This window comes from Ischnura elegans, chromosome 7, assembly GCF_921293095.1.
Source record: "Ischnura elegans chromosome 7, ioIscEleg1.1, whole genome shotgun sequence".
Taxonomy (NCBI): Eukaryota; Metazoa; Arthropoda; class Insecta; order Odonata; family Coenagrionidae; genus Ischnura; species Ischnura elegans.
This window is the reverse complement of record NC_060252.1, coordinates 13,540,353-13,567,393: the sequence shown is the minus strand read 5'-3', so window position 1 is coordinate 13,567,393 and position 27,041 is coordinate 13,540,353. Positions and strand designations below refer to the sequence as shown.

The following is a 27,041-nucleotide window of genomic DNA, read 5'->3' as shown; positions in this document are numbered from 1 at the left end:
ATAAAAGAATTGTTTATTTCCTTCTAAGTTTTAACAGTCAGAGATATTTTTATGATACTCCTCAAAGCACTTATCATGCAAAGGAATGCAACATGTATGGCATGATTTTACTGTTTTACTACGACATAAAGCGCATCTTCTTCTTGGCTGATCTGTGAGAATGATATGGTGCGGTCCACTCGTTCGGATTATCTCTGGAGGTGCAAACTTGCTCGTTGGTCCTGCTCGTTGTGGTGGAATACCATATTTCTTCAATAATGATATTACAATTTCTCTTCTGAATGCTAAACTGTCCAGTTTCATACCATAAGTCCTGCTGAGACACCATGCATTACTCATGCATACATCCATCATCCAGAGAAATATGGGCGTGTACCACTTTTTCCCACGAATGCAAATACGGTAATTAGAGATATTATTGTCCATTTGGTCTACACCACCCATGTTTTGATTGTACATGGCAATAACGTGGGGTTGTGGAATTTCAATTCTTCCTTTTACGGATGCTGAATATCTCGTTGCCTTCTGCTGAGGTTCGACGCCAAACTGATAAGATAGCATTGTGACAACGTTATTGTCCATCCACCTAACTGCACTGATATTGTCATCCCGGGATACACGATAATCATATCTACCTCTCTCATTTCTTTTGAACACTTTAACATCCTGCAAGGGGCAGTTATCAATTCGGTTCACTCTAGCGGTTCCCGTTCCACCATAGCCAAATTTTGTTAGTTCGTGTATTAGATTCGCAGAAGTGAAAAAATTATCAAAATACAGGGAGAAATTCAGCAGTGGATAGTTTTTTTTTAGGATTTCAGCAAACCCCATCACCACAGATTCACCGAGCCCTCTTGATGAAGTGAAAACCCTTTTTTCCTTTACTTTCCCTTGGTAGATATCAAATTGGATGCAGTACCCTAGGCGGTGTGCAGCTACCCAGGCCTTGTAACCGAATCTCACTGGCTTTCCCCGAATAAACTGTTTGCATCCGTGCCTTCCAAAGTATGGAATCATAGCCTCATCGATAGAAATTGATTCTTCTAAAGGCGCAAATCTACAAAAGATTTTGCTGAGTTCACAAATGACTGGACGCAATTTTGCGAGACGATCGGATATGTCTAATGCACTATTATCTGCACAATGGATGATCGTAAATATATCCTCAAACTTGTTTCTTCTCATACTTCTAGACACCAGTGAATTGTAGACATCTTCCTTTTCTTCCCAATACATTCTTCTTCTTGGGAGCCAGTTATATCCGGACAAGAACAATATGCCTAAAAATGTATACATATCTTCCTTGGAAACCTGCACACACCTATTCCTCGCTGCTGCATATTGATTGGTGAACTCAAAAAGTTTCGTAATGATGTTGTCATCAATAAAAAGTTCGAAAAACTCTAATGGGTGACTGGACGAGCATAAAGTCAGTGGAGGTGTGAAACATGTACTCCAAGAATCACAAACAGGGGTAGTTAGATCACAACTGACCCATCTCCGTGTTATGTTTTGGGTTTTGGTTGATTTCCTTCTCCTTTTAGGATGGGATGATGATTCTTCTTCAACGAATTTGATTTCCTCATCAACTTCACCATCATCTTCAATGTCAATGTTGAAGTCACCTTCCGCTTGCCGCTGCCGGCCACAAAGACGATCAGGATCGTTACATTCTTCATCCCCAGAATCCTCACATGTTTCGTTTCCATCTTCTGGAGGAGTTATGTAAATATATACTTCATCTTTTACACCTTTTTCATCCAACTCTTCTATCTCGTGAAGTATTTCTGTTGTAGTCAGCTGTTTGCGACTAAATTAGAGACATAAATTAGTCAATGAGCTCACGGAAAAAATATGTTTATAAAATAAAAATATGTCCTCTAGGAATTATATACTAACCTTGCCATGCCAAAATTTATTTCAACTAATGCACTCCAAAAGAATCTTATCGTAGTTCAGCAGAGAGAACGCTCAAATTCTGGTCAACCTAGTACGTCTGGAGTTGCCCGACAAACTAGCCTTATCTGCCCAGTGGGTCGAAAACGACCCACACCAATATCATGACCCGTGGCAGACACAGGAGACATGAAGTTTGGTAATTGAATACCGAATAATGAAATTGAGTATACAAAGTATGGTAGCATGCCGTGTCAATTTGATTGTGCTTGAAAATTTTGGTTACATTGTACGTCAAAGTTATTCGAAAATCGCAGTAAAGAGAAGAATTTTTTTACGCCCACATTACAATGATTTGAAAATGTATCCTTGGCATTAATACTTCAGGAATGAATCACTTGCTTCCCTGTAAGACGAAAATAACAACAATGTAGACAAATACTTCAAATTAGAGGGACTAGGATTTTTTAAATCCCGTGGGTCGAAAACGACCCACTGGGCATAAATGGGTTAATAAAAATTACAATTTTTCATTTCCCCAATTGTTACTGATTTTTCAGCACAATAATCTACTTCCGGATTGCAGTTGAAGGCTACTCATTCCATGATCACAGGAGCACTGCATCTGAGTGGAATCCCTCAATTTCATTGTGTCGTGTTCACTGTTGTTGTGTTTTATGTGCACGAACTCATTGCATTCTCAGCCTATCAGCTTCATTTCATTCACTCTAAAAGGCAATAGGGTGGTTTCCCATTATTTTTTTATTGCCTAAATCGAAAGATTATTACTCCTGGAGTACGCATTTCACGCTTTTAGATTTTCGAATGACGATATCTATTTTTCGCGATTAAATGAAAAGAAAGAATTTTCAAGTGCGCGAAAACGCAACGGCTAACTAGGAATGATGGTAAAAAAAAGTGACGTATTTCTCGTTCCCGCTGCCACCCTGTGAGGTGACCTTGAGGCACGGCTTGAGCACTGATATGATGCAGGCTGCTAGCACGTAGCAGAGTACCCTGCTAGCAGGTAGCGCTTGGCTTAAATATGGATTATTAATACCCTATAAAGCAAAGAAAACTTTCCGACCTTGGGCAGTTTTAATATGTGATTATTAAGAGATGTTTCCCTGAGCTCTGTGACTCATGCATGCATTGGTAATCTCAGACGATGTAAAACTCCTATCCTCTCGTGTAGAAACTAGGTCCCTGTGACGTCACGTGGAGTGGAATCGCATGGGTGCCAATCTGGCCTTTTTCAAATGAGGCTAAAATTGACCATTGCCATTCGTTTAAACTGGGGTTTCTAAAACCAAATAATTTGATTATTATGAAAACCCTTATGGTGGGTAACGAGTAGTAATCAATGCATTTCATTTTCTTTGATGAAGGTAACTACCCTATTCAATACGACTTATTATCTGCATCTTGCTGATCATCGCTGCACATTTTATTGAATTCAACAACTTAAATATAACAACATGAATTAAGTTAAAAGTTTCTTCTTCAAATAAATTGTAAATAATCAAAGAAAAGAAAGCTCTTGCACACCTTGGGGTAAATAGTGTTTTTATGTTAAAATTACGTAAAGAAATTACTGACTCAACATAATAATGTTATTGAAGAAATTAGCCTAAGGTTAGTAAAGAAAGTTTTCGCGTATTAAGTAAGTGAATAAATAATGACAGATGAATTTTTTGACTGATTTAATGACAGACTGTATTTATCTGAATATAGTTCCCCTTTTTTCCAAAAATGCTCATGCTATAAGTAATATTCAAACATATTTTTAAAATTTTACCAAAAACTGAAGCAGCAAAATTAGCGGGGCTGAAGCCACAAACAATACTGACAGTCCTTCAAAGTGACAGTAAGCTGAAAATGCTAAAATTTCAGTATATTTATAAATATTTTTTAATTCACCGTAAATCATGAGGAAAATGAAAATCGATTGCAAGAATAAGAATATGTATTTATTTTTCTTTCCAATGGTATATGCCTCAACTATATGTGACCATCATCATATGTATAAAAGTGTATATGTAAATGTAAAGTGTACAAAGTGTAAAATATATGAATAAAAGTGCAAAATATGAAAGGTCTGCAGGCATTAATAATGAACTTTACACGTATTTCTAATGTAAATGATTCAGGGCCTCATGGGCCCTACAGAATAATATTCTCACCTTTTAAACATTCCCTGGGCATTCACAAAAATTTTAAAACCAATATTACCCAAATCAATCCAGCCGTTCTAGAGTTTTCCCGAGACTAACAACTAGCAATTTATTTTTTTTATTAAAAAATATTAGGTTTTACCACTGATAAGAGTAAATTTAAGCATAAAATCTAACAGCCCTCTCCCCCTCATTCCTGACAGAAATCAAGGGATGCTGGAGATAAATGGCTGATTTCCGTTTCGAGTTAAATAATGACCAGAAGCGTTTAGGGTTAGAAGCCATGTCATCTGTAATTGATTTGATGCTATTGCTATAATCAAGATAATGTAAGAGATTCCGCGACACTCAACAAAGGGAATAAAATTAGGCATATGTGTGGGGATTGGGAAAAGACTTCCAAAGCTTCCAAGCAGCTCTTTTGTTTTGAAGAACTCGGGAGGTTTCAGCTGTGAGCCACCTGGGTTTTTTCTTCGATATCCTGCGGGAGGGAACGAAGTCATTGGTGACACCGTGCACAAAGTCATAAAACACTTCCATAGTGTCATACGGGGAACCGCTCTCCAGGAGACCCCAGGGCAGGAGGGAGAGGGTGCAGTTGATGGCTTCCCTGTCGGCCTTCTTCCAAGATTTCACTGACCGTGCTGGTGGTGAAGTTTTCCTACCCTCATTTTCAGGTATTCCTGGCACCTTTACGCACCGTTTTCTTCCTCTTGCTTTTCTTTGTCAATTGGAAGGGAATGAGGGAGATGCTTTGATAAGCTCATGTCTCTGGAAGGGGCTGAAGGGGGAGGGTGAGTGAAAATGGGTGAAAGTAGAGATTTAATCACTGAAAGCCAAAAGTCATAAAATGAAAACCTGGGATGCTATTTCTTGTATAAAGAGAAGCTGTTGAGAAGAAGAATGTCCAACTTCTTATACCATTGGAGGGTTTTTCACTCAAATTGGATAATAGGACATAATCTGATAAGCATGATCAATTGAGATTGATGATCATTGCTTCATTATATCTAGCAATTGTCTCAGGTCTGGGTATCTCCCTTCGAAGGAGGACATCGATCATTTCACCGCCATTTTGGGAACTGATCATCAGTACCTTTCTCTTGTCTCACCACTTCATGACACATATACCATCTCCAGTGAAGGCATTCACAACTTCCCCTTTCTTCAATTTTTAAAAATTAATTTGGGGAGGATTACCCTTCTGATAAATTCTCAAAGTTCTGGTACAATAGGTCTTCCGCTCCAGTAGTTGGTGGACCAAATTGACACTGTTGTAATAAACAATGAATAGCCAGCATCAAGGTGACCTTATTGACAACAGTGTCAGCAAGGCCTCGGCCTCCTACATCAGCATCACTAGATCCTGTGTAAACGATAAATCTGAGAACTAAACCGGAAGGTTGTTTGCATTTAAATTTCGACTCCATATTAATGTTCATTCTCCTTCAAAAACATTTGAAAAACAAGTCGCCCCCTTGAGAGAACCAAAGACTCCACAATGCAGAGTTTCTGCTATGGGTTCACGGCATTAGTCATTGAGTCATGAAAGGCTGATTAGGGGGTGAATTTTATAGTCGGTCATTTGGGTGAGGCTGACCAGGTTCTGATTTATTGGCAAAATGCAAACACTGCAAAATACCCAATAACCTGTAACGGCTCATGCATCCCCTAAAGCAGGGAAAGTAATATCGAAGTCCTTGCTCCAGCTATCCAGCTCAATTGAATGATCCCCATAGAATAAAGGACAACTAGGAATAAAAAGAATTCCTCTTTAGCCAACGCTTCCATTTAACAAGCCTCACTTTCGGGGCTACATTCTGTGCCATCAGCTCATCAGCAAATCTATTCCTCTCCCTCACTATCAATTTGATCTGTAAGTAAGAGGTTGAAAAAGTTGGTCTCCTTGAGGTGAGGCAGTCATACCAGGGGTCTTGGAAAATGGGATTGGGTCTTTTGCCCATCTTTGAGAAGTCCAGGTGCACATGGTCTCCCTCAGTCTGGCAGGGGTGGCTTGCGAAGAAGTGCTCAGGTGGCCTGATTCTAGGGATACTAACACATTACCCTCTGAGGGCTTCCCTTCTTCTTAAAATTCATCGCTCCACACAGTGTCACCGGAGAAATGATTGCTTTCATCCTCATCAGTCCCACTGCCATCTTCCTATCCTAGGGGCCTACACAGTTCCCCAGTGGAGGTTATGACTCCTGAAGATACCATTCTCCTGGACTTTGGTGGAGGAATGTCCTCCGGAATAGCCTGAGGATCTAGAGATCGCAGGGAACTGACTTTGGTTGAGGACTCTTCCTCAGGGTGGATTGTTCCACTCCTCTTTTAATTCCTCCTCGCGTTTTAACCATTCTGAAATGAAAGAAATGGAAGCTTTTCATACTCACACAGTAAAATAACTTTGATGGATTTTATTAGAGATGTGCCAATAGTATCCGCCAATACTCGAATACATCGAATACTAGAAAGTATTCGATATTCGAGGTCTCGAATAATTATGCTAAAGGTACGCTCTCGAATACTTCGAATACAGTAAAACTTCGATTTTACGCACTTTGATTTTACATCAAGTCTCGTTTTTACGCAGCGACCCTCAAGTCCGGCCGTAAAGCATAGGGAATTGCAATGGTGAAACTTCGATTTAACATCTTCTCTTGATTTTACGCAGTTTTTCAATTTTGCGCACCATAACCCCAGCCCCAAAGAGGCCGCTAATCTTGATTTTACGCAGTTGTCTTTCGACTTGTTTTGAAAATCCCGACTGGAGCAATATGAAGTTAGGTTATTTATTCGTCTCAATGAGTTACAAAAATAAATACAGGAACGGTTGAAATGACATCGCGCTGTTGAGCGTGAAACTAAAAACATCGCGAATCTAATTACTGCTTCCCCCTGCGCCCTCTCAGTAATATTTCAGGCTACATTACGAACGCGAATATCGCTCTTAGTTCAAATTTGCCGTAGAAGGATATCAAAACTTAAAAGATACGCCAATTGCCGTGTATACGTAATTACTTTTCATTAAGACAGATGATCGCCGGAGATCTTAACATTATCACCTTACGTGATACCACTTGTTGCTCTTTCTTTGTTTTACTCTCCTTAGAGTGGAGATCTACCAAGACCTACCGATAGACGACTACTCTAGATCGAAGACGCAACCGCGACGTGACTTATCGAAGGACGCTGTTAATAACATATTTATTGTAATTACAGTAGATGGTCGCTAATCCGGAATTATGAACTACGGAATATCTATCCCTAACTGAAGGATTTCTAGAATTTTGCCAACACTATGTTTTCCATCGCCCCAGCGAAATATAACGGCGAAATGAGCCGTTAAAAATCCTTCCGTGCCAAAATATTGGCTTCCAAGGTGATTCAAAAAAGATAGTCGTACTTCTAGTATGGAAGTAATTCGATGGTGATTCAACACGATGGTAAAAGCAGCATGCGTTGTCTCACTCCGCGGGCTAACCCCACATCTGCGGGACGAATAGATGCGAGGGAAAGTTGCTTGCGCGGCGCGCTTATCAGAACTGACTCAACTTGTATCTCATTGTCAGTGGGTTTGAATGAAGCATGGTTGGACCTTGAATAGCTATTAGCTTTACTCCACTAGGTGGCGTTTATTTTTAACGGAACAGGAGTTAAGGCCCTCGGAGAATAACCCGCGTCGTCAATCGTCATATAATCATTGAAGTCAAATTCTAGACGTGAATGATAAGGCAGTCCCTTTAAACTCAGTAATGGCTTAACACCATTAAAGCGAAATACAAAAATTGTCCGGCGTTGTTGTCAGATATGGGGAAGCAAAATATTACGTGAAGATGAGTCACACGGCTTGTGAGTCGAAGGTCCCGGTGCTGAATTCGCGGAAGAATGCCGACAGAGAAGCTATTTCCGGTAAATTCAATCTACTAATGCTAAAATTTCATGGGAAAATGCTTTTTTAATGCGTAAAATTATAAAGAGGGAAAATTATTCCGGACTATTAATCATTTTTTTTATTCATCACTGGCGGTATGACGGCAGTTGCGTGGTTATTTAAATAGCTCACTTAAAAAAAGTGATCTTAACACCGGAAAAATCTGAATTTCCGAATATCCCGGGTCCTATGTGCTCTGTATTATCTATGGTGTGATATTTGGAAGGAGGTAACCGACAGCTGGGGTCATTAGCACCATTAAGTAAAGGTTGGGGGGACAGAAACCCTATGTTGGCATTAGCCAGATTGTAATGATAGGCTCCAAAGGGACCAGGACTTAACATCCCATCTGCTGGACAGAGTGGTGCACTGGAAGATGGCCTCCACATTACACTCAAGTAGGGATAGGGCCATCTCTGATAAGTTTCTGCAATTGCCAGGACTTGAACCCAGGCCCACAGGGTGTAAGGCCATTGTGATGTATTAGCAAAATTTTACTCTCTGTTAATGGGGTTAATTTGGATGACTATACTAAAACCGTAAAACCTCACATATGAGACTTTTTCTGGTTCCGGTTCTGGCTTAAATAAGAACTTTACAAAAGTTTATGACTATGCGTTCTAAAAATTATGAGCAAGTGTTATCCTGAAATCTATACTCCTCCTCAATACCAACTCTTGATTTTACACACTTTGATTTTACACAGTGCCCATATTTCGGTCCCTCCAACTGCGTAAAATCAAAGTTTTACTGTACTTTGAATTTCCCGCTGTACACTGTCGCACGCACGTCGTTGGTAGCTTACTCAGAAAACTTTAAGAACTCTAGTCATTTAGAGCATGCAGCACCGTTATAGGCAAGTTGACGAACTACATCAAATTCGCGGATAAGAGCGGTGAAAAGAGTTCGACGTGGGGAACCAAAAATGATTGGGTGAAAAAATCCGAAAATCCCTGGTTTTCCCCACCAGGAGAACCTCAGTGCCGTGGGATAGTAACTACGTAGCACAATTCCCAAAATACGCTACCCCCTCCATCCATCAGCCCTCGGCCTCCGAGGCTTTCCTCCTCTCCGAAATCAAACAAAAGGTGAAAAGGTCCCAGCTCGTGCAAGCGTTCGTATTACAAAGATCATAAATGAAAAGCTTCAAAAGAAAATATCAAGTTACAGGAGAATAATAGAATCGTGTTTCACCCTTACCTCTTTCTCCCCCACTGACCTTTTTCTGCCTACCTGCTTCGAAGTTCCCCATTTCTGGAGGTCAACTGCCGCATGAGTATCATGGAATAGATACATTAGCGCATTTCCCAAGATCCCCTATCCCCCTCCATTCAGCACTAGCCCCCCCTCTGAGGCTTTCCTCTTCTCTGAAATAAAAAAGGTCCCAGTTCACGCAGGGATCATATTACGAAGACCATAGCTTCGAAAAAAATATCAAGTTACACGAGAACAATAGAAACGTGTTTCGCGCCCCCCCTTTTCTCACCCACTGACCTTTTTCAGCCTACCTGCTTCAAAGTTCCCAGTTTCTGGAGGTCAACTGATGCATGAATCACCTATTAGCTCAAAAGGTGTCTAACAATGACTTTTGGCAATTGATATTACACCTTTATTGGATTGAAATATTGGTAATGTGCACATAATTTAAAAAAGAATAAGACCAAATGCGATGCATTTCTGACTTTACTTAAGCATTTTACGCGAGGAAATAAATGTCAAAATACGACGGAGACTTAGAATTCTGGCAAGACTCGATATGAGCAGCAGAGCTTCTCAGAAGTTGATGCAGTATTTTTTTACGAAAACATATATGAAGTTACAATTTATGAGTTCTGCTATAAATCTCTATTGCTACAGTCACAGACGAAGGGATATTTTCTCAGGATATTTGGTTTCTCCCTGATAGCAATTCGAATTCATCTTCCTATCTCGTGAGAACTTCCAAAGATGGAATGAAAATAATTGAAGAAAATCCAGTGGAGAAGCGCGTGTATTTTGCAAAATGCCCCAGGTTGTCCGCTAGCACTTGACAGCAGGAGTGGGGGGTAAAGCGAGCTACCAGTTGAAAATAAGAAGTTGGATGAAGCCGAGTATCAGATGGGTGTGCCACTGAAATAGCGTTTGGTAGATAAGAAAGTATACATCAGACAGAAATCCATCGTAGCAGTGTAAATGCCGAGACGGCATGCAATCATTTTTCGTGAGGTGGTGTGCCCCCTTAGAATATTCGAAAGAGATGTTAGTTGAATCAACTATATGCCCAATTGTTTCCATAAAATTAAAATATTCCATTAATCAGCTAAATTCCTATTCGAATCCTTTAAAGGAAATCAAAATTACTCCCCAAAATCTTGTGTTTCCTGCTACATTGGCAACCGAGTCAAACATTCCCGCATTCATCATTTAATATTCAAGGTATTCAAGCAATGATTTAATATTCGGATTCGATATTCGAGTTCGAGAAATCTGCTATTCGACCCATCTCTAGATTTTATAAAACATGTTGGACAATGATATCATTTTCCACATTTTTTGTAAGGCCTCAAAAAAAATAAAAAGATCTGATTTCATTAACATATTAGTTCAATGCTAACAGAATAAATCAGCAATTATAGCAAAATAATCTTTGTTTATTTTTATAAAACTACTATGAGTTTGGTGTCATTATCCATGATTTAAAAAAACTTTTCTGAATATGGTAAATACGACATTAAACCTATGAGCATATATTGCTATGCTATTTAATGCCGAAGAATAACTCAGTTTTCCTCCAAACTCATTGTCCTCGACTCCCATTGTCATAGGCCCGGTTTGGGTTGCTGCCTGTGGAGGATTACATATAAGGGTCTGACAAGCAGGTACCTGAAGACCAGCAGCCTTCCTGTTTTACACAGAGCATGGACAGAGTTAGTTATTTACCACTTTAGTTTAGTTTATTTAAAAATTCAGGAGTGCAAAACTAGAGATAAATGAAATAGTTATTTGAACAAAAAATATAAAATAGTTATGTTTTGTAATAAATAGTGATGGGTCGATTCCAAAATTTTATCGATTCCGATCCCGATTCCGATTCTGACATTTCGATTCCGATTCTACCGATACCGATTCCATCGATTCTGATGCCATAGGCTCCAAGAAAAATATCACTTAATTCCAGGCAACAAGAAAACCACTTTTTAAAATATTACTCTGTGAAAGAGTCAGTCACACAAAAGCATCTTTCATATCATCACTATGTAATTAAAATATAATAGCTAAATTTCAAAACAGAATATAGGTACCTGAAAAGTGATGTTACATGATAGGTATTACTTTAGAGTATTAGCACTCATGCTTAAATTTAAAATAAAAGTATCTCCTTTAATATCTGTCTTTTATTGATAATATCTTATCATTATCAATAATGTCTCACAAATTTTGTCTCCTTTTACAGACTTTAAATTTTTGCTCAGAAAGCAAGGCATCTTCACTCTGTCAGCTGACAGAGTTAAGATGCTTTGCTTTCTAGGATATCCTAGGATATCCAAGGATAAAGCCTGTTGCATTTTACATCACATACTTTTCCTGCAGAACTAAATGTCTTTCGCTGAACACAGTGGATGGTGGTATGGCAAGAAACCTCTTCGCTAATACTTTCAGCCTAGGGTAGGAGACACAAGTCTTCCAGTATTTCCCAGGGAAGGAATTTGGTGGTGCATTCATCTATGATAAATAAGCTTCCACTTCAGCTTCAACAGTGTTTGCTATGGTGACTTTGGGTACTTTCCAAATGCATCACTGTATCTTGCAAGATACTATATACCTGTCACAGGCTCCCTAGTCTGCATTTGCTCCTTTGGAATATAAAAGGGATTTCCAAGTAGCAGTTTTTGATCTCGAGTCAAGTTGAAAATTACTCCCAAGTATCAAGTCGAGTATGATAATTTCTGAACCAGGCAATACAGCAATGCATACTACAATATATTCTACTCCAATTTTCTATGATGAATGTCTAGCCTAAAGTAAGAAGGAAAATGTAATGAGGATCGTTGATGGTTATTGCCAGAAGTAGGAGATGAATGAAAATTAATTTGTCTTCAACTGTTCTATCTGTCTTCAACTGTTAAAATTGAAATTAATTAACCCCAAGTAATATGTCGACAATATATATGTATCCAAACTACAAGGGAGAGCCCTGAGTATAGTAATTTTCGCAGCTATAATAAAGATTACATACTAAGTCAGGGTTCCCACTCTACCTGAACAATGAAATTCACGGCTTTTTCCAGGTTTTCACGGTTATTTTTCACGTTTTCACGGTTTTTTTAATGGTTTTCACGGTCTCAATTTTGCTAAATTCACGGTCCGTTAATAAGCCAACAATAAGAAAATCACTGGCCGTATATCAACAGAAGATTAACGTACGCGAAAAACGCCGTGAATGTTAACGCCGCAATGAAAAGTGATATCTGTTATGACGTGATCTATCGTTTGCAAAATTCAGGGCCGACTAAAGGACCAGCCCAACCGCGCTCTTGCCCGGACGCCGAATACCCTTCGGACCTTCTTCCGTCCGGACACTCGAGGTCCTTTTTTAATTCCTCGCTGAGAGATTGTTTTTTGCGCACGTTGTTATTACTGCACAATAACCGAATTTCCCCCACCCCAATATTTCTTATTTAACGGAAAATATTTTATTTAAATTGATTATAGAATATAATAAATTGATTCTTTCTTACTCAGCGGAAAATATTTTATGAAAATTGTTAATAGAACATAATAAATCGAAAAACAATTTCATACAACGTATTAGCACGAATCTAAGACGATCACGATACTAAGACTACCCTCCTTTTTTGGAACTCCTCTAGGGGACAATTTTTCTTTATTAATAACGATACGATTATAAAATGAATGCGGAAAAACGATCAATGCTTAATTTTTTTGCTAGATTGCCTATGTCCCAGGAAACGCAGGATTTTGGCGAGTAATTAAGAAATTCATTAAAGGTTTCAAAACAATATTTTAGATAATAACAGGAATAGTAGTACTTTATCAAGACACATACGTCATATTGTTGATTCGATCCATATCTCTTTCAAAATTCTGAATGTTTGCTCTCCACTCGGCATTTACACTGCTATTATGGATTTCAGTCAGATGTAAAAATTCTTATCCATCAAACACCATTTCCAGTACACATATTCACGAGAGCAATGTGCATGTTGTGCCTAAAACAACCGCATTCGCCGGTGCAGTGACTGGTTGTGAGATGGATCACGAAGGCCAAAAATAGTCAATTACTTGAATTGTTCCTGTCTAATGAATATATTTTTAATACAATTGAGGTAGTGTGTAAAGCGTGAACAATGTTGCGTTAATCGTCAGCGGCACGCCCACCTGGATCTTCGCCTTCATATCTCTACTTGTTTTCTCCAGGTAGCTCACTCTACCCCCACCCCTAACGTCATGTGCTAGCGGACAACCCAAGGCGCTCTGCAATATTCACGCGTATCTAGCCCGGATTCTTTTCTTCATGTTCAATTATTTTCAGTCCATCTCTTAAAGTTCTCAATAGTTTCTTCGGAGGGGCCATGGTCGGAAGACGACTAAAATTAAACTAGTGAAAATGACTTTATTAAACCCACATGGAAAACACTCGGTGGTTCGAAGTCCAGCCACCCCGGAAAGTAGGGAACCACTCGTACGAGGTGAAGTTCGGAACTGATGCTATCGCGTACGGGGGTACGCAGAGCACACTGCAGAGGGCGAAGCGTGACCATATGACTGCGCCATGAAATTTTTTACCCTAAAGATGCCCATTCTTTTCTAATTAGCGTAGCGCCAGATGATCAGATGAATTCGGATTGTTAGTAGGGAGAAACAAAAATCCTGAGAAGATATCCCTTCGTCAGTAACTCTGACAAGTGAGACTACTAGTAGTAGTATAGCTCGTAAATTGATAACTGATAACAACCTGGTATCATGTTTTCGGAACAAAATGCCGAATTAACTGCCGTAAGCTCAGCTACGAGGATATCGCGTTTCGCCAAAAATCACCATCGTATTTTTCCATCTATTTCCTTGCTTAAAATACGTCATGTGTGGTCTCGTTTTTTTTAACGTGCAAATTACTAACATTTCAATCTAATAAAAGCATAATAGCAATTACTGAATATCATTGTTAGATACCTTTTGGGCTAATAGGTGATTCATGCAGCAGTTGACCTCCATAAACTGGGAACTTCGAAGCAGTTAGGCTGAAAAAGGTCAGTTGGTGAGAAGAGGGGGGAGCGCGAAACACGTTTCTATTGTTCTCGTGTAACTCGATATTTCCTTCGAAGCTAAGGTCTTCGTAATAAGATCCCTGCGCGAGCTGGGACCTGTTTTTATTTTGAAGAAGAGGAAAGCGTCAGAAGGGGGGAGGAGAATGGTGAATGGAGGGGGATAAAGGTTCTTGGGAAATGCGCTAATGTTACTTTCCCACGGCACTGAGCTTCTCCCAATGGTAGTTCCATCTCTTGGGGAGGATTCCAACTACGTGCTTGTCGTTATTAGCCATAAATGACACATTGTATTTATTTCGTCTCATTTTCGTCAAACGATGGATGCGGGAAAATTCTGCGTCGGAACCGCGATCTTCAAACGATCAATGCGAGAAACGATACTTCGGGGAAAGATAAATGCGGGAAAAAATTAAATTGTCTATAAGGAACTTTATTTGGGACCAGAAACGGCAAACGATCAATGCGGGATAGATCGAGGTTCCACCGTATAACTTTCTTTTGAAAGCGGCAGTGTAATGACTTATTTTCTCTGCTATCGTAATACTCTGAAACCAAAACTGAATCGATCTCTCTAATCAGAGGCAAATCATGTTCCCTTCTTACCGTTGCTCTGGGAAAAATGGAACGACTATGTAGCATAATTAATCGTAGAGGGCGTAACTTGGTGGAAATCCATAATATCACGAATACAAGGATCAAGGAAATAGCAAAGTTCTTGATCCTTGTATTCGTGAGACTATGTAGCAGTTTATATCGCGACGGCATTGAGGCTTTAACGACACAAACAAACAGCATTACCTTAGATAGCACAAAGTGGAGGAACTGGATCACCACCGACAGTAAATAACTCCACACAAACTTTCCGGTTGCGACGTAAAACTGGCAAGTTCCAGGTCGACGCATGCGACAATCGTGTAATGCTGTGTTGCCATAAGCGGAAATCTTCTCTCGTTTTCAGGGCCGCAATGCGCGAGAATTAGTAACGTCACGCCCATGAGGGCCATGGTCACGCCGAAAGCTCGCTGTCACCCGGTTCAAACGCAGGGAGCGTAGTGTCCACAGCGCATGGCAGGTTGTCAAGGCTAGCGGTCTTCCAGTCATAGGATTGAGGGTGTTGAATAAACGTTCAAATTTTTCGACACAATGGCCATCTAGATTTAGTTTCGAAAGTGGTCGCTGCAGCCAGTGGGAAGGCTAATTGGGTGGAAGGGGGACTAAGCAGTGACCGAGGGAGGGGAAACCAAGCCATTTGAGGAAAGCAAACAAGCTGATGAGAAGTGGTGTCATATTTCAGGAGGGGGAGAGAAAAGGCCTGCGCTGGGGAAAGATGTTTTTTTCTTCAGGCAACATTCTTTCCCACGATTTTCTGACCCATGCGACCGCATGCGACGATGCTCGCCACAATGAATAGAAGTGCGCTAGCTACGAACGAAGATGAAAATTTCTGGGAAGGTATTATTATCAAGATTGAGAGATTTTTAAGGTTTTAAGACGAAATTCACGGCTATTTCCCGGTTTTTTCACGGTAGAGGAAATTCACGGCTAATTCACGGTTTTAAGGTTTTCACGGTTGAGTGGGAACCCTGTAAGTACATATATGAATAGTGTAATATTTGGCGCTTTCAAATTCTCAAGCAGAAAATCCAATTATTCTACATGCTCAGCCAGCAGGTTTTGACATCTCCATGTTACAGTATTACTGTCTGCAGAAAATTGGCTTTTGCTGTGTGACTGGGCAAGTACTTTCCTACCAAAATTGCAAGATTTTGGAGACTGGAATTTTTATTAAAAATTATATCAACGATTTATTTGGACCTTGAATCTCCATGGAATTCAAGTGGACAAAGCGAACGAACTATAGAACTAAACTTTAGTTTTGTAGAGCCAAAAAAATTCTATACTTCTCACATCATTTAATCAGCGTTAAAACCTCTTGCTTTTTTTAAGTTCAAGAAAGAAACTAAACGCTACAAATGAATATCACATCGGACGGACGCAGTAATAAAAAAGGCTAAAAGATGCCTTGTGATATGAAAACTCCCCCTTCCGCGCGACTCACCTCAGCGAAGGTGGAAAGGGAAAAAGGGTATCAGTTGTTGCCTTTCGTGGAAACTGTTCATTTTTCTCTCTCTTAAGCATGGTGACTTAATTTCTTCACTTTACTTCAATACCCGAGCCATATTTCTTATGCGTGGGATGGTTCCGAAAAATATCCAATCCTTAGTATTTTCTTTCGAGTAATGCGCTAAATGGCCAAGTCGATCTATACATAATCCTTTTTAACATCCTCATTTTAGTGTTTTAAGTCAATTAAGACGATTATCCATGCTTTACATGACGATTTTCAAGACTAATGTTTTAAAAAACTTGAAAAATCGGCCTCAGTTACCGAGCCTCAGAGGTCCGCGGCGTGTAGGTCAGCCTTGACGCGCGATTGAAAAATCGCTCTTATTTCCTTCGTCGCAAACTTTCTTTTCCAGATTTCTACTTAGTAATCTTTAGAAATCTCTACTTTATATTGTGGTTCAAATTTTCCGAGTTATATTTTTCGTAAACGAAAGATAATGTCTACTTTATGTCAAATTTCACGTGAAAAACGGGTCGGCCATTTTGCGTTGTAAAACCAGACAGATGAGAGCCAAAATCTTCAAAAGTCATTGAAAATACAAGAAAAGCACTATGTCAAAGGAATATTGCATTTTTATATCCCATTAAACTCATCCAACGCAAAACCACCTGGATAAATTCAAAGATTTTTTGAGGAAAAACGATATGTCGCGTGGCATTGAAAAATTGGTCATGTTTGGGCCACTGTATCTCACTAAAGGGTCGTATTTATGTAAAACGGCATATAAATCTATATCTGGTAATAATTTATGAGTATTTACGCTGAGTTTCAAGTCTCTATCCCCAAAAAGGTCATTTTGGACTTCATTCCAGCTTTTTCCGATTTCGGACCAGTGCGCGCCAGGTAGGAAGACGATCGGCCGCCGCGGCTGCCGTAAAGGTATTCGGCGCCCATGTCGACAACTAGTGTATTCGGCAAGCTGAAACTATCAGGCCAAGGCATTAGGATGACTTATCGGCTTTAAAAACTGCATTATAACACGAGTTTCATGATAGCACTTCCTGACGGCAGATCGCTAGGCCTACTATACTCGAAAGCTCATAACCTTAACTACTCGACTCGACATTCGTAATGCTATTCGAAACGCTCGAGTCGAGTACCAACTACTCGACTCGACTTGAATTTTCGAGTACTCGCACATCCCAGGAAGATATGTGTTTTATTATCACGATTACGAGGCGCGAAAATTCAAATGAATTTTGGAAACGTGGTCGTATATTTTGTGGTTTGAAGTACTACTGGAATCGGAATCGATTTTTCACCTTGGCAAGTACTCGTTTTCGATTCCGGTTCTTGGCCGAGAATCGAGGAATCGAACCGACCCATCACTACATTAAACTTATACCAACGCAACACCACCTGGATAAATTCAAAGATTTTTTGAGGAAAAATGATATCTCGCGTGGCATTGAAAAATTGGTCATGTATGGGCCACTGTATCTCACTAAAGGGTCGTATTAATGTAAAATGGCATATAAATCTATATCTGGTAATGATTTATGAGTATTGACGCCAATTTTCAAGTCTCTATCCCCAAAAAGGTCATTTTGGACTTTATTCCAGCTTTTTCCGATTTCGGACCAGTGTGCGCCGGGTCGGAAGACGATCGGCCGCCGTAAAGGTATTCGGCGCCCACGTCGACAACTATAGTGTATTCGGCAAACTGAAACTACCAGGCCAAGGCATTAGAATGACTTATCTGCTTTAAAAACTGTATTACTACATGAGTTTCACGATAGCGTTTCCTGTCGACAGATTCCTGGACCTACTAGCCTCGAAAGCTCTGTAACCTTTACTACTCGACTCGATCGACGTTCGTAATGCTATTCGAAACTCGAGTACTCGCACAAGATATGTGTTTTTTTATTACGATTACGTGGCACGAAAATTCAAATGACTTTTGGAAACGCGGTCGTATATAAATTTGTGCTTTCAAGTACTACTGGAATCGGAATCGATTTTTCACCATGGCAAGTACTCATTTTCGATTCCGGTTCTTGGCCGAGAATCGAGGAATCGAAGAATCGAGGAATCGAACCGACCCATCACTAGTAATAAATATTTTGAAAAAAAGTACGTGATTATAAATTGTTAACTCACCCAAATTAAAGAGAGATGAAGGAAACAATAGATGATCAAAAACAGAGGAATGGGATGTTTACACCTCCTGAATTCCCCACTGGATTCTCTGCTGTTGTAAGGCATATCACGCACATTTACAACAGAGAATGGAATAGTAAAAGAAAAAGAAATATATGCATGCCCCCAAAAGAAAGCATCGTCTATGTAAGAATCACGAGAGCAAGAATAACTGACCTTCCCCAAGCAATGGTGGGAGTGTAACTGACGACTGTGAACTGGCTAGAGCCCCTCTGAATGACTTTGATGCAGTGGCACCGTTATAAAAGTAGGAATTCCTAAGGAATTCGCGTGGTGCCGCCATTAGCTACGATTCCCTGGACATGAATTCACGTCCAGCCGCGCAGTTAGGGCTTAAGTATTGAAGATGGCTGGTCAGCTTGGGGGTCTCTCGTACACTACGGACTCGCTTGTCCTTTTCCTTCCAATTTTAAGATGTTGGCGCTGGTAGGATATGAGGTACAGTGGAACCTCACTAAAGCAAGTACGGGCGATAGTGAGACTTCTGCCATTAAGAGAGATAGCAGATGCACTGTCAATTGACCTTGCAATTAGTATGTAAAGAAATCTGTTTTTACGAGGCCCTTTCGGTGTTGGTACACGTCATAGCCCAAGTTTCCATCGCTGGAAAGCCAACATCAAGAGTCCCTAACCTCTGTAATTGCTGGGGATCTGATAGAAATGAAGTTAAAATGGACTACTCGCAGTATCAAATTCATGCAGTAAACTGTAGTTTGATAAATATGTACAATAGACTCTTCTTAATATGAACTATTGTGCATATTATCAAAGTTATTACAAAGTTCTTGTTTTTACGAAGCAAATCGTTTGTCCTGATGAAAATGCTTCTCCAATATATGGTAAAAGACATTTTATTAAAAAATGTTCGTTATTATGAGATTACGAACTTCATTCCCAGTCCCAGCTGTTACAAAATGAACTTTATTATGAAGTTCCACAGATAAGCAACGGTGATTAGGTGGACATACACTACGCTACGCCATAATCATTATGCTATGTTTATGTTCTCCTTGTGCATTTTGCACAAGAGTGTCAGTTATGGTTCTTTCTTAAATAGGATATACTTCAGTATCCATGCAACATACATATAATAAACTTCATTATAGTGGAATCGCCGTTCATTACCGCTCATAAATTGGCCATACCGTAAGTACTTACGTATTTTGTAAGAATCCAAGTGTTGCTCTTATTATGAACTTCAGAGATATGAGCATTCAAAAAATTAAAACATGTCCTATTCCAACTTCAAAGCAACAACAACTTTGATGAAGTACTGGGATAAATGATACTCACCTATATTCTTGTATTGATAAAATTCAGCAAAAGTGCACGTAGAATGAGGAGACAAGAAATTTTGCCAAGTTATGCTTTCTTTTTGCGATGATTCCTAAAAGAAACATTCTTGCGAACTTTGTTTTGACAAACCTCTGGTTTTTTGGTCAGGTGAACTTTGTCATAACCAGAGTCCACTGTAGATCATTCTGGTGAAAAGATGTGCTTGGTGCATACTGTGATTATAAACATCCGTGTATATACCACCGTAGGTCAGTGTTGTTCCAAAATGAAGATGGACGAAAAGTAGGAATAATTTACGGGAGCTAAAAACTTATCAAAGCTGCTGAAGAGGTAGGACTTACAGAGGAAATCATGATACGTCGGAATCAGGCATTAAAAGACGGAATAACGATAAGGTTGCACTATTGCACACCAATAGGGACAGAAGATCGTTTGGGGAAAACCTGTGAGCTATCCTCTCCTCAAACAAAGGCTGTTGGAATACATTAAGAGTAGAGGATAATTTGGCTATGTAGCCAATGGAAATTTTTGTTTTGAAGGCAGTAGAAATGCAATGGAGATGAACATAAGCCATAGCAATTTTAAGGCAGATGCCGGATGGGTAGGTCTCATGGAATGGCTTTTCCATGAGATGAAAGACTAAAGAAAAATTGCTTACCTTTCAGAAGTATGTTACTGGCCTATCGGCCACTATATGCGGTGAATCATCACGCGAATGAAATCATTCCCCGTGTGCAGCAGAAAAATTTGCGATGAACCGTCAGGCTCATTCAGTGAAAATTAGAACATGTTCCATTTTGCCCGCATGATCTTGTGAATGATCATGTGATCATTCAGCATGAACATTTACATGATCATTCACCGTGTATGCCTTAGTAAAGTATTATTCCTTCAGATAAGAGTTCATATATTATAGGCCAAATTGAGAACACAGACCAAACGCAAGTTTCTTATGAAATGAAATGCTGATTAACAGCACATATTGCCGAAGCCTCAAATCCCTGGAAAGCTGAGCGACTTGAGCAGAGTATATGTGTGGACTGTATTGGAGAAATACGGCATTCATATAACACAAAGGACAAAATGAAAAATGGGCAACGTTTGAGATTTCCTTACCAATTGATAAATCCACTTCACTTAAATCTTTGATGGCTAGGTCCTCTTCCGAATCTAAAACAGTACCAGAGATTATTTTCTTCTCCAAACACAGGGGCAAGGCAGGGATACCAGCAAGGGTTGTTGCCATGCTGCGACGAGGAGCCCCTTTATCAAACCGAGGTTTGCGGGAGTTTCCTCTACGGGGTGCAGAGGGTAGCGTGTGATCCTTTTCATGCCATGCCATGTGCTTTATCCACCTAGCCTAGAATTAAATGCAAATAAATTCAGCTAAAATATTCCTTACCGTATTCAGGATAGTTGCAAGATTCCCTAATCTAAATAATAAAAATCTCTGACTTTTGCATTACTTTTCTTAGGCAAAAATCTTAATTTCCCCAGACTTGGGGTACTTTCCAATTACGTATCTGTGCTGATCTGTTTTAAACTGTTTAGCTCAGAGCGAGTTCCAATCGCAGGTGTGACATCATCTGCGCTAAACAGATGGGAACACATCCTGCACCATTGTTCGTCTGCGCAAGTGTGTTTCAATCTGTTGCGATGTGAGCTAATCTGCGCAAGGTGATTGGAAAGCACCCTTGATCACACTCTCCTTTCCATTATGTATTATTTTTTAAATAGTAACAGTCAATGGAATATGAAATTCTTTAAAAAATATACTTGAGTGCCTTATGAAATACATTTCTTTGCTACAAACACAGAAATTCCCTGAAAACAGCAAGTAAAATGGTTTAATATTAATGATGGGTCGGGTCGATTCCTTGATTCTTCGATTCTCAGCCAAGAACCGGAATCGAAAATGAGTACTTGCCAAGGTGAAAAATCGATTCCGATTCCAGAAGTACTTCAAATCACAAATTTACATACGACCGCGTTTCCAACAGTCATTTGAATTTTCGCGCCATATAATCGTGATAACAAAACCATCTTCTAGCGATGTGTGAGTACTCGAAATTTCGATTAGAGTCGAGTAGTTGGTACTCAATTCGTGCGTTTCGAGTAGCATTACGAATGTCTAGTTGAGTAGTTACGTCAGAGCTTTCGAGGCCAGTAGGTCCAGCAATCTGCCGACAGGAAGCGCTATCATGAAACTCATGTCAAGGCCATATATGTTAAAGGTTCTGACAACCATTGTTGGGCCCTCTCCTGACAACGGTGTTCACCGACGCCATTTTGATTCCTCAATCTATTTGTTTATTCCTTTGCAACAGGTTGATACTGGTGTTCTCGAGTATTTCGTGTCTTCTGAAAACGTTTTATCTGGCCGCTTTACTCCGCTCTGAAATCTTACAAGGATTACAAACGTTCAGATCAAATTAATTTTCATATTTGATCTAAATAGTGATCGAAATCCGCACATTGCAAGGCAGCGAAATAGTAAGCATACTATTTCGTTGACTGCGAGATCATGCCTTGCTGTAGTGCTGTTGGATGCAATAATCGATCGGAAAAGGGATTTAGGTTATTTCGGTTTCCTGCAGATCCCGAGCGGAAGAAAATTTGGATTGCTAAGATTCGCCGCGATGATTGGAAGCCCACGCCGTACAGCATGGTATGCGAGGTAAGTGTTCACTAAACTTTTCTTTCAATGAGACAGTATTCTATTGTAAGTGATAGTACGTAAATGATCACAGCTTTATGCTAAGCGAATTCGGAATTATATTGATGTTTCATGCTGATTGCAAACTGCTCATGAACGAATGCCCGAGAACGTTTTTCACAAGGAAAACGTTGAATGAAAAGATAATGTGCTGATGTTATTTATGCATCATGTGTTATTTTGATTTGTAATCAGATTAGAAGATTAAAATTTACGATTTCCTTTCTTTTTTAATAGGCTCACTTCAGTTCTGATCATTTTGAAAACAAGAGAGCTGATGGTCGTAAACTCCTTAAACCATTTGCCATCCCAGAGATTTTTGCTCACCGACCCGCGAAAGCTCCTCGAAAGCCACCAACAAAAAGAGATGTTTGTTCCCTATTGATTGGTGAATATGATTGCTATTTTATCTGGTATATATAGTATTGGTAAAAACGTATTTAAGATATCCACGTATAAAATCTCTCTCTGTCACGAGCGATGGCATAATTCAGGGTCTAGATGACTAATTTATTTCAATTATAATTGTAAATAAGGAACGGATGAAAGGTTGATAGTGTAGTCGATGACTGTGGACTTGAATAACTATGTTAGTGAAACCTCCGATGAAAATATTTATGAGATTTGGTTATAAAGGAATGTGATGATATATGTCCACGCATTAGACATCACTAAAAATTTTTTTTAGTTTAGATTCCATTGTATTTTCCTTAGTGATCAGTCAATCGAAACCTCTGTTTTAAAAATCCAAGTGAAAAATATAGGCATCCAGGGATAAATTTCTTTATTTCCTAAGCTATTATGCTAAGAATTCTAATATTTAACTCTTAAAAAAATTAAAACTTGGTGGATTGCACATAGAATGAACCTTTGCAATTCATGAATCATCCATGGATATTTCAGATAATGAATCATCCTTGGACCCCAGTGTGGATGAACCAGTATTAGCTACAGCTTCCATTGAAGCTACTGCTCCAGCTGAAGCTCCAGTTTTGGATCAGGCAGAAGGGACAGAGGAGGACAAGGATGAGAAAATTAAACGGCTGGAATCGAAAGTCTTATCATTGCAAAGGAAGGTGAGGACTTTGGAGCAGCAATTGAAGAGGACCACTAAAGCCCTAAATGACTTCCTCAACCCTGACCAAATACTAGCGCTGGGTAAGAAATCAAGGAAGGGGCACAAATGGTCAAACATCACTGTAAAAAGTGCACTACAGCTGAGATTTGCGTGCGGTATCAAAGGCTATAATTGCATTTTAAAGCTAAATTACCCCTTGCCCAGTGATAGAACTCTGAGCAGAAGGCTCGAGGGTTTTAAGTTTTATCCTGGAGTCCAAGAGGAGATTTTTGAATTCCTCCGAATTAAGGTGGACTTCATGAATGAGAAGGAGCGAATGTGCGTTCTGCTAATGGATGAAATGGCCATTGAGGAAAGAGTGGAGCTTGACAGGAGCTCTAAAACCTTGTTTGGTTACACGACACTGCCTCCTTCTGAGGCAGTGGCGACGCATGCCTTGGTTTTTATGTTGGCTGGGGTTTCTACACGATGGAAACAAACAGTGGCTTACCACTACACAGGCAATTCATTCAATAGCATTGATGTAAAGGGTATTATTATTAATTTAATTGAAAAGTGCTTCGATATTGGCTTGTTGGCAACTTGTGTTACTTGTGACATGGGAAGTTGTAATCGGGCTGTGTGGAGGGAGTTCGGAGTTACTTGTGGGAAGTATTCAGTAACTTCAAATACTTTTCCTCATCCAAGTAACACTGGCTCAAAGGTATATTTCATGGCAGATGTTTGTCATATAATTAAGAATTTGCGCAACCACCTTCTGGATGGCAAATTTATTTGTATTAATGAAAATGATGTAAGGGATAATGGTTTACCTAGTAGTAGAGTTTCATTAGATCCTGTGAGGAAACTTATAGAATTGCAGGCGATCAGGGAACTGAAAATAGTTCCCAAATTGAACGAGGGACATGTGGAAGTGAGGCAATACCAAAAAATGAGGGTGCGCACTGCAAGAGAACTGATGAGCCATGATGTTGCTGCTGGAATTAGGTACTGTGTGGTGCACTTAGGTTGGAATAATGAATTTCTCACCACCGCTTGGTTTTTTGAGCAAGTCGATAGGTGGTTTGAGTTAATGTGCTCAAGGAAGACTGTAATGGCTCTCAGTAAACTTAGACTGGATGTATATGAGAAAAGTATTCAATTTTTGAAATACTTTGTGGGAGTAACCGAAAGGATGAGTGTTGGGGATGGCAAGTGGAAACCTGTCCAGACTGGAATTAAATTGACTACAGAGACTATGCTGCAAATATAACATTATCTATTAAATGATTGTTCATTTCATTATGTTTTAACGTCAAGGTTTTGCCAGGACTCGCTAGAGAATTTATTCTCCTGTGTGCGGGTTAAAAACCCAATTCCATCCCCAGTTCAATTCAAAAATGCCATCAAAATTATAAGCATTGGTCAATTTATGCTTGTCCCCTTCAAGGGGAATTGTGATCCCGATGAGGGAGCTCAATTGGCAGACTTTCTCAATGTTTCTGGACCAAGGGTAGAGGAGGTCCAAGAGGAGGAGACATTGACTAATTTTGAGGCCATTTGTACTCCTTTGGATGCAGTAGATCAGGGCTCCCTATACTATTTAAGTGGTTTCGTGGTGAAACAGGTTTGCGGGTTGGTACAGTGTGACACCTGTATCAATATGTTATGTGGGGATGGGAGTGATGCGGGTTCCAGCAGTACCTCCTTGTTGACCATAAAGGAGAAGAAGGAAGGTGCTCTCATAAGACCCAGCAAGTGGTGTTGGGAGCTCAGCAAAGAGGCAGAAGGGGCTTTTGAAAATTATAAGGCTATTCTGGGCACAATAAGGTGTAATGTTGTAGAATTTTTGTGTAAAAAAATGAATGTTGCGACACCAGAGTTGGTGAAATGTCATGATATTCGGTCTCTATTTTTGCACAAATTCTTTTGCTTTAGGATTGACGTACATGCCAAAGCCCTGACTGAAGAGTATAAAAAAACTGCTCGACCACAAGGCCATGGTAGCCGAAGTGTTTTCATGAGAAAAGTTGTGAAATAAAAAGTTTTTTTTTCCAATTTTCACTCGCATTTTTTAATCAAAGCTGAATTTCCTCGCACCTTGATTATTTGTTTTTAGGTTTGTCAGACCCCTGCTGATTCGCACCATGATCGACTGTTCCAGTAATCATAAAAAAGGTAAGCGAACTGTATTCTAGCCTGTGACGTGACTGCCTCGTATTTGAAGTGCCTTATCTCAATCTGCAGAACTGCCCTTAAATTGATAGAAAGAAATAACGTGCGTGTTCAATGCTGTTGGTTTTACTAAATATTTATTACCTTTAGCAGAGATTATTAGTAATACTTTTTCCAGGCTTAATTAAGGTTGAGGAACACTATTTTTATTCGTGTATATTATATTTCATAATTCATTTAATATATTATTATTTATATAGTATATATAGCACTATATGTCTACTTATTACACTGGATTGTTTCAACTCAAATTTTCAATTTTTTAAAGCAATTATAGCCCGTCTTTAAAAATAGTTGAACATTTGCTTCCTTTTCAACTTTAATCAACGTGCTAGCATTCGTTGGACCATCACCGCTCATTAATTTTCGCTCAGTTTTCTACGCGTTGATGCCACAAATAGGAGATGAATTGCCTCATTTTCTAAATACGAATGCAGAGATTTTCCAAACATTTTGAAGTACCCTACACCGTTGTTACTTTCTTCAGGAGTACATTCGCTGCTGAGAGACGATACATTAGTAATTAGAAGCAGGGGCGGTCACAGGATTTCTTTCTGGGGGGGGGGGCACAAGCAAGGCCGTATCCAGGATTTTGCTCTGGGGGCTTAAGGATACCTCGTAATACAAATGAACGCAATGATAAAGGGACCTTATTAAAAGTCTTGAGAATTTTTTAAGAGTTTGGGGGGGGGGGGCTGGTACCCCCGTTGCCCCCCCTAGATCCGCCTATGATTAGGAGTACTATCGAAACAATAAAGTCCTTCATTCTGTCGCTAAAAGAAAATAAACGGTAACTTTGGCGAGTAGAAAGCGTTCACATACAAGCAAAGATCGTCGGCCTCAGGAATCAAAATGGCCGTCGGGTAGGGTTGTCAGAACCTTTAACATATATGGCCTTGACTCATGTAATAATACAGTTTTTAAAGCCGATAAGTCATTCTAATGCCTTGGCCTGGTAGTTTCAGCTTGCTTTATACACCATAGTTGTCGATGTGGGCGCCGATTACCTTTACGCCAGCCACGGCGGCCGATCGTCTTCTGACCCGGCGCACACTGGTCCAAAATCGGAAAAAGCTGGAATAAAGTCCAAAATTACCTTTTTGGGGATAGAGACTTGAAACTTAGCCTATGTACTCATAAATTATTACCAGATATAGATGTATATGCCATTTTACATA

General features: G+C 39.7%; 1 protein-coding gene across 2 annotated transcripts in view; it reads right to left on the bottom strand.

Moving 5' to 3' along the window:
- The window catches only part of LOC124162235 (transcription factor IIIA-like), a 53,549-nt gene that overhangs the window by 1,792 nt on the left and 24,716 nt on the right, over nucleotides 1-27,041 (bottom strand). The window contains exons 7-8 of one of the 2 annotated variants that reach the window (XM_046538697.1): nucleotides 20,972-21,215; nucleotides 3,653-6,429 (exon numbers count right to left, since the gene is read on the bottom strand). In XM_046538697.1, the coding sequence (XP_046394653.1) occupies nucleotides 6,377-6,429; nucleotides 20,972-21,215 (297 nt within the window). In that variant the 3' untranslated portion in view covers nucleotides 3,653-6,376. Of the gene's footprint in view, nucleotides 1-3,652; nucleotides 6,430-20,971; nucleotides 21,216-27,041 lie in introns of those variants that run through there. The other variant, XM_046538696.1, reaches the window with a different exon arrangement.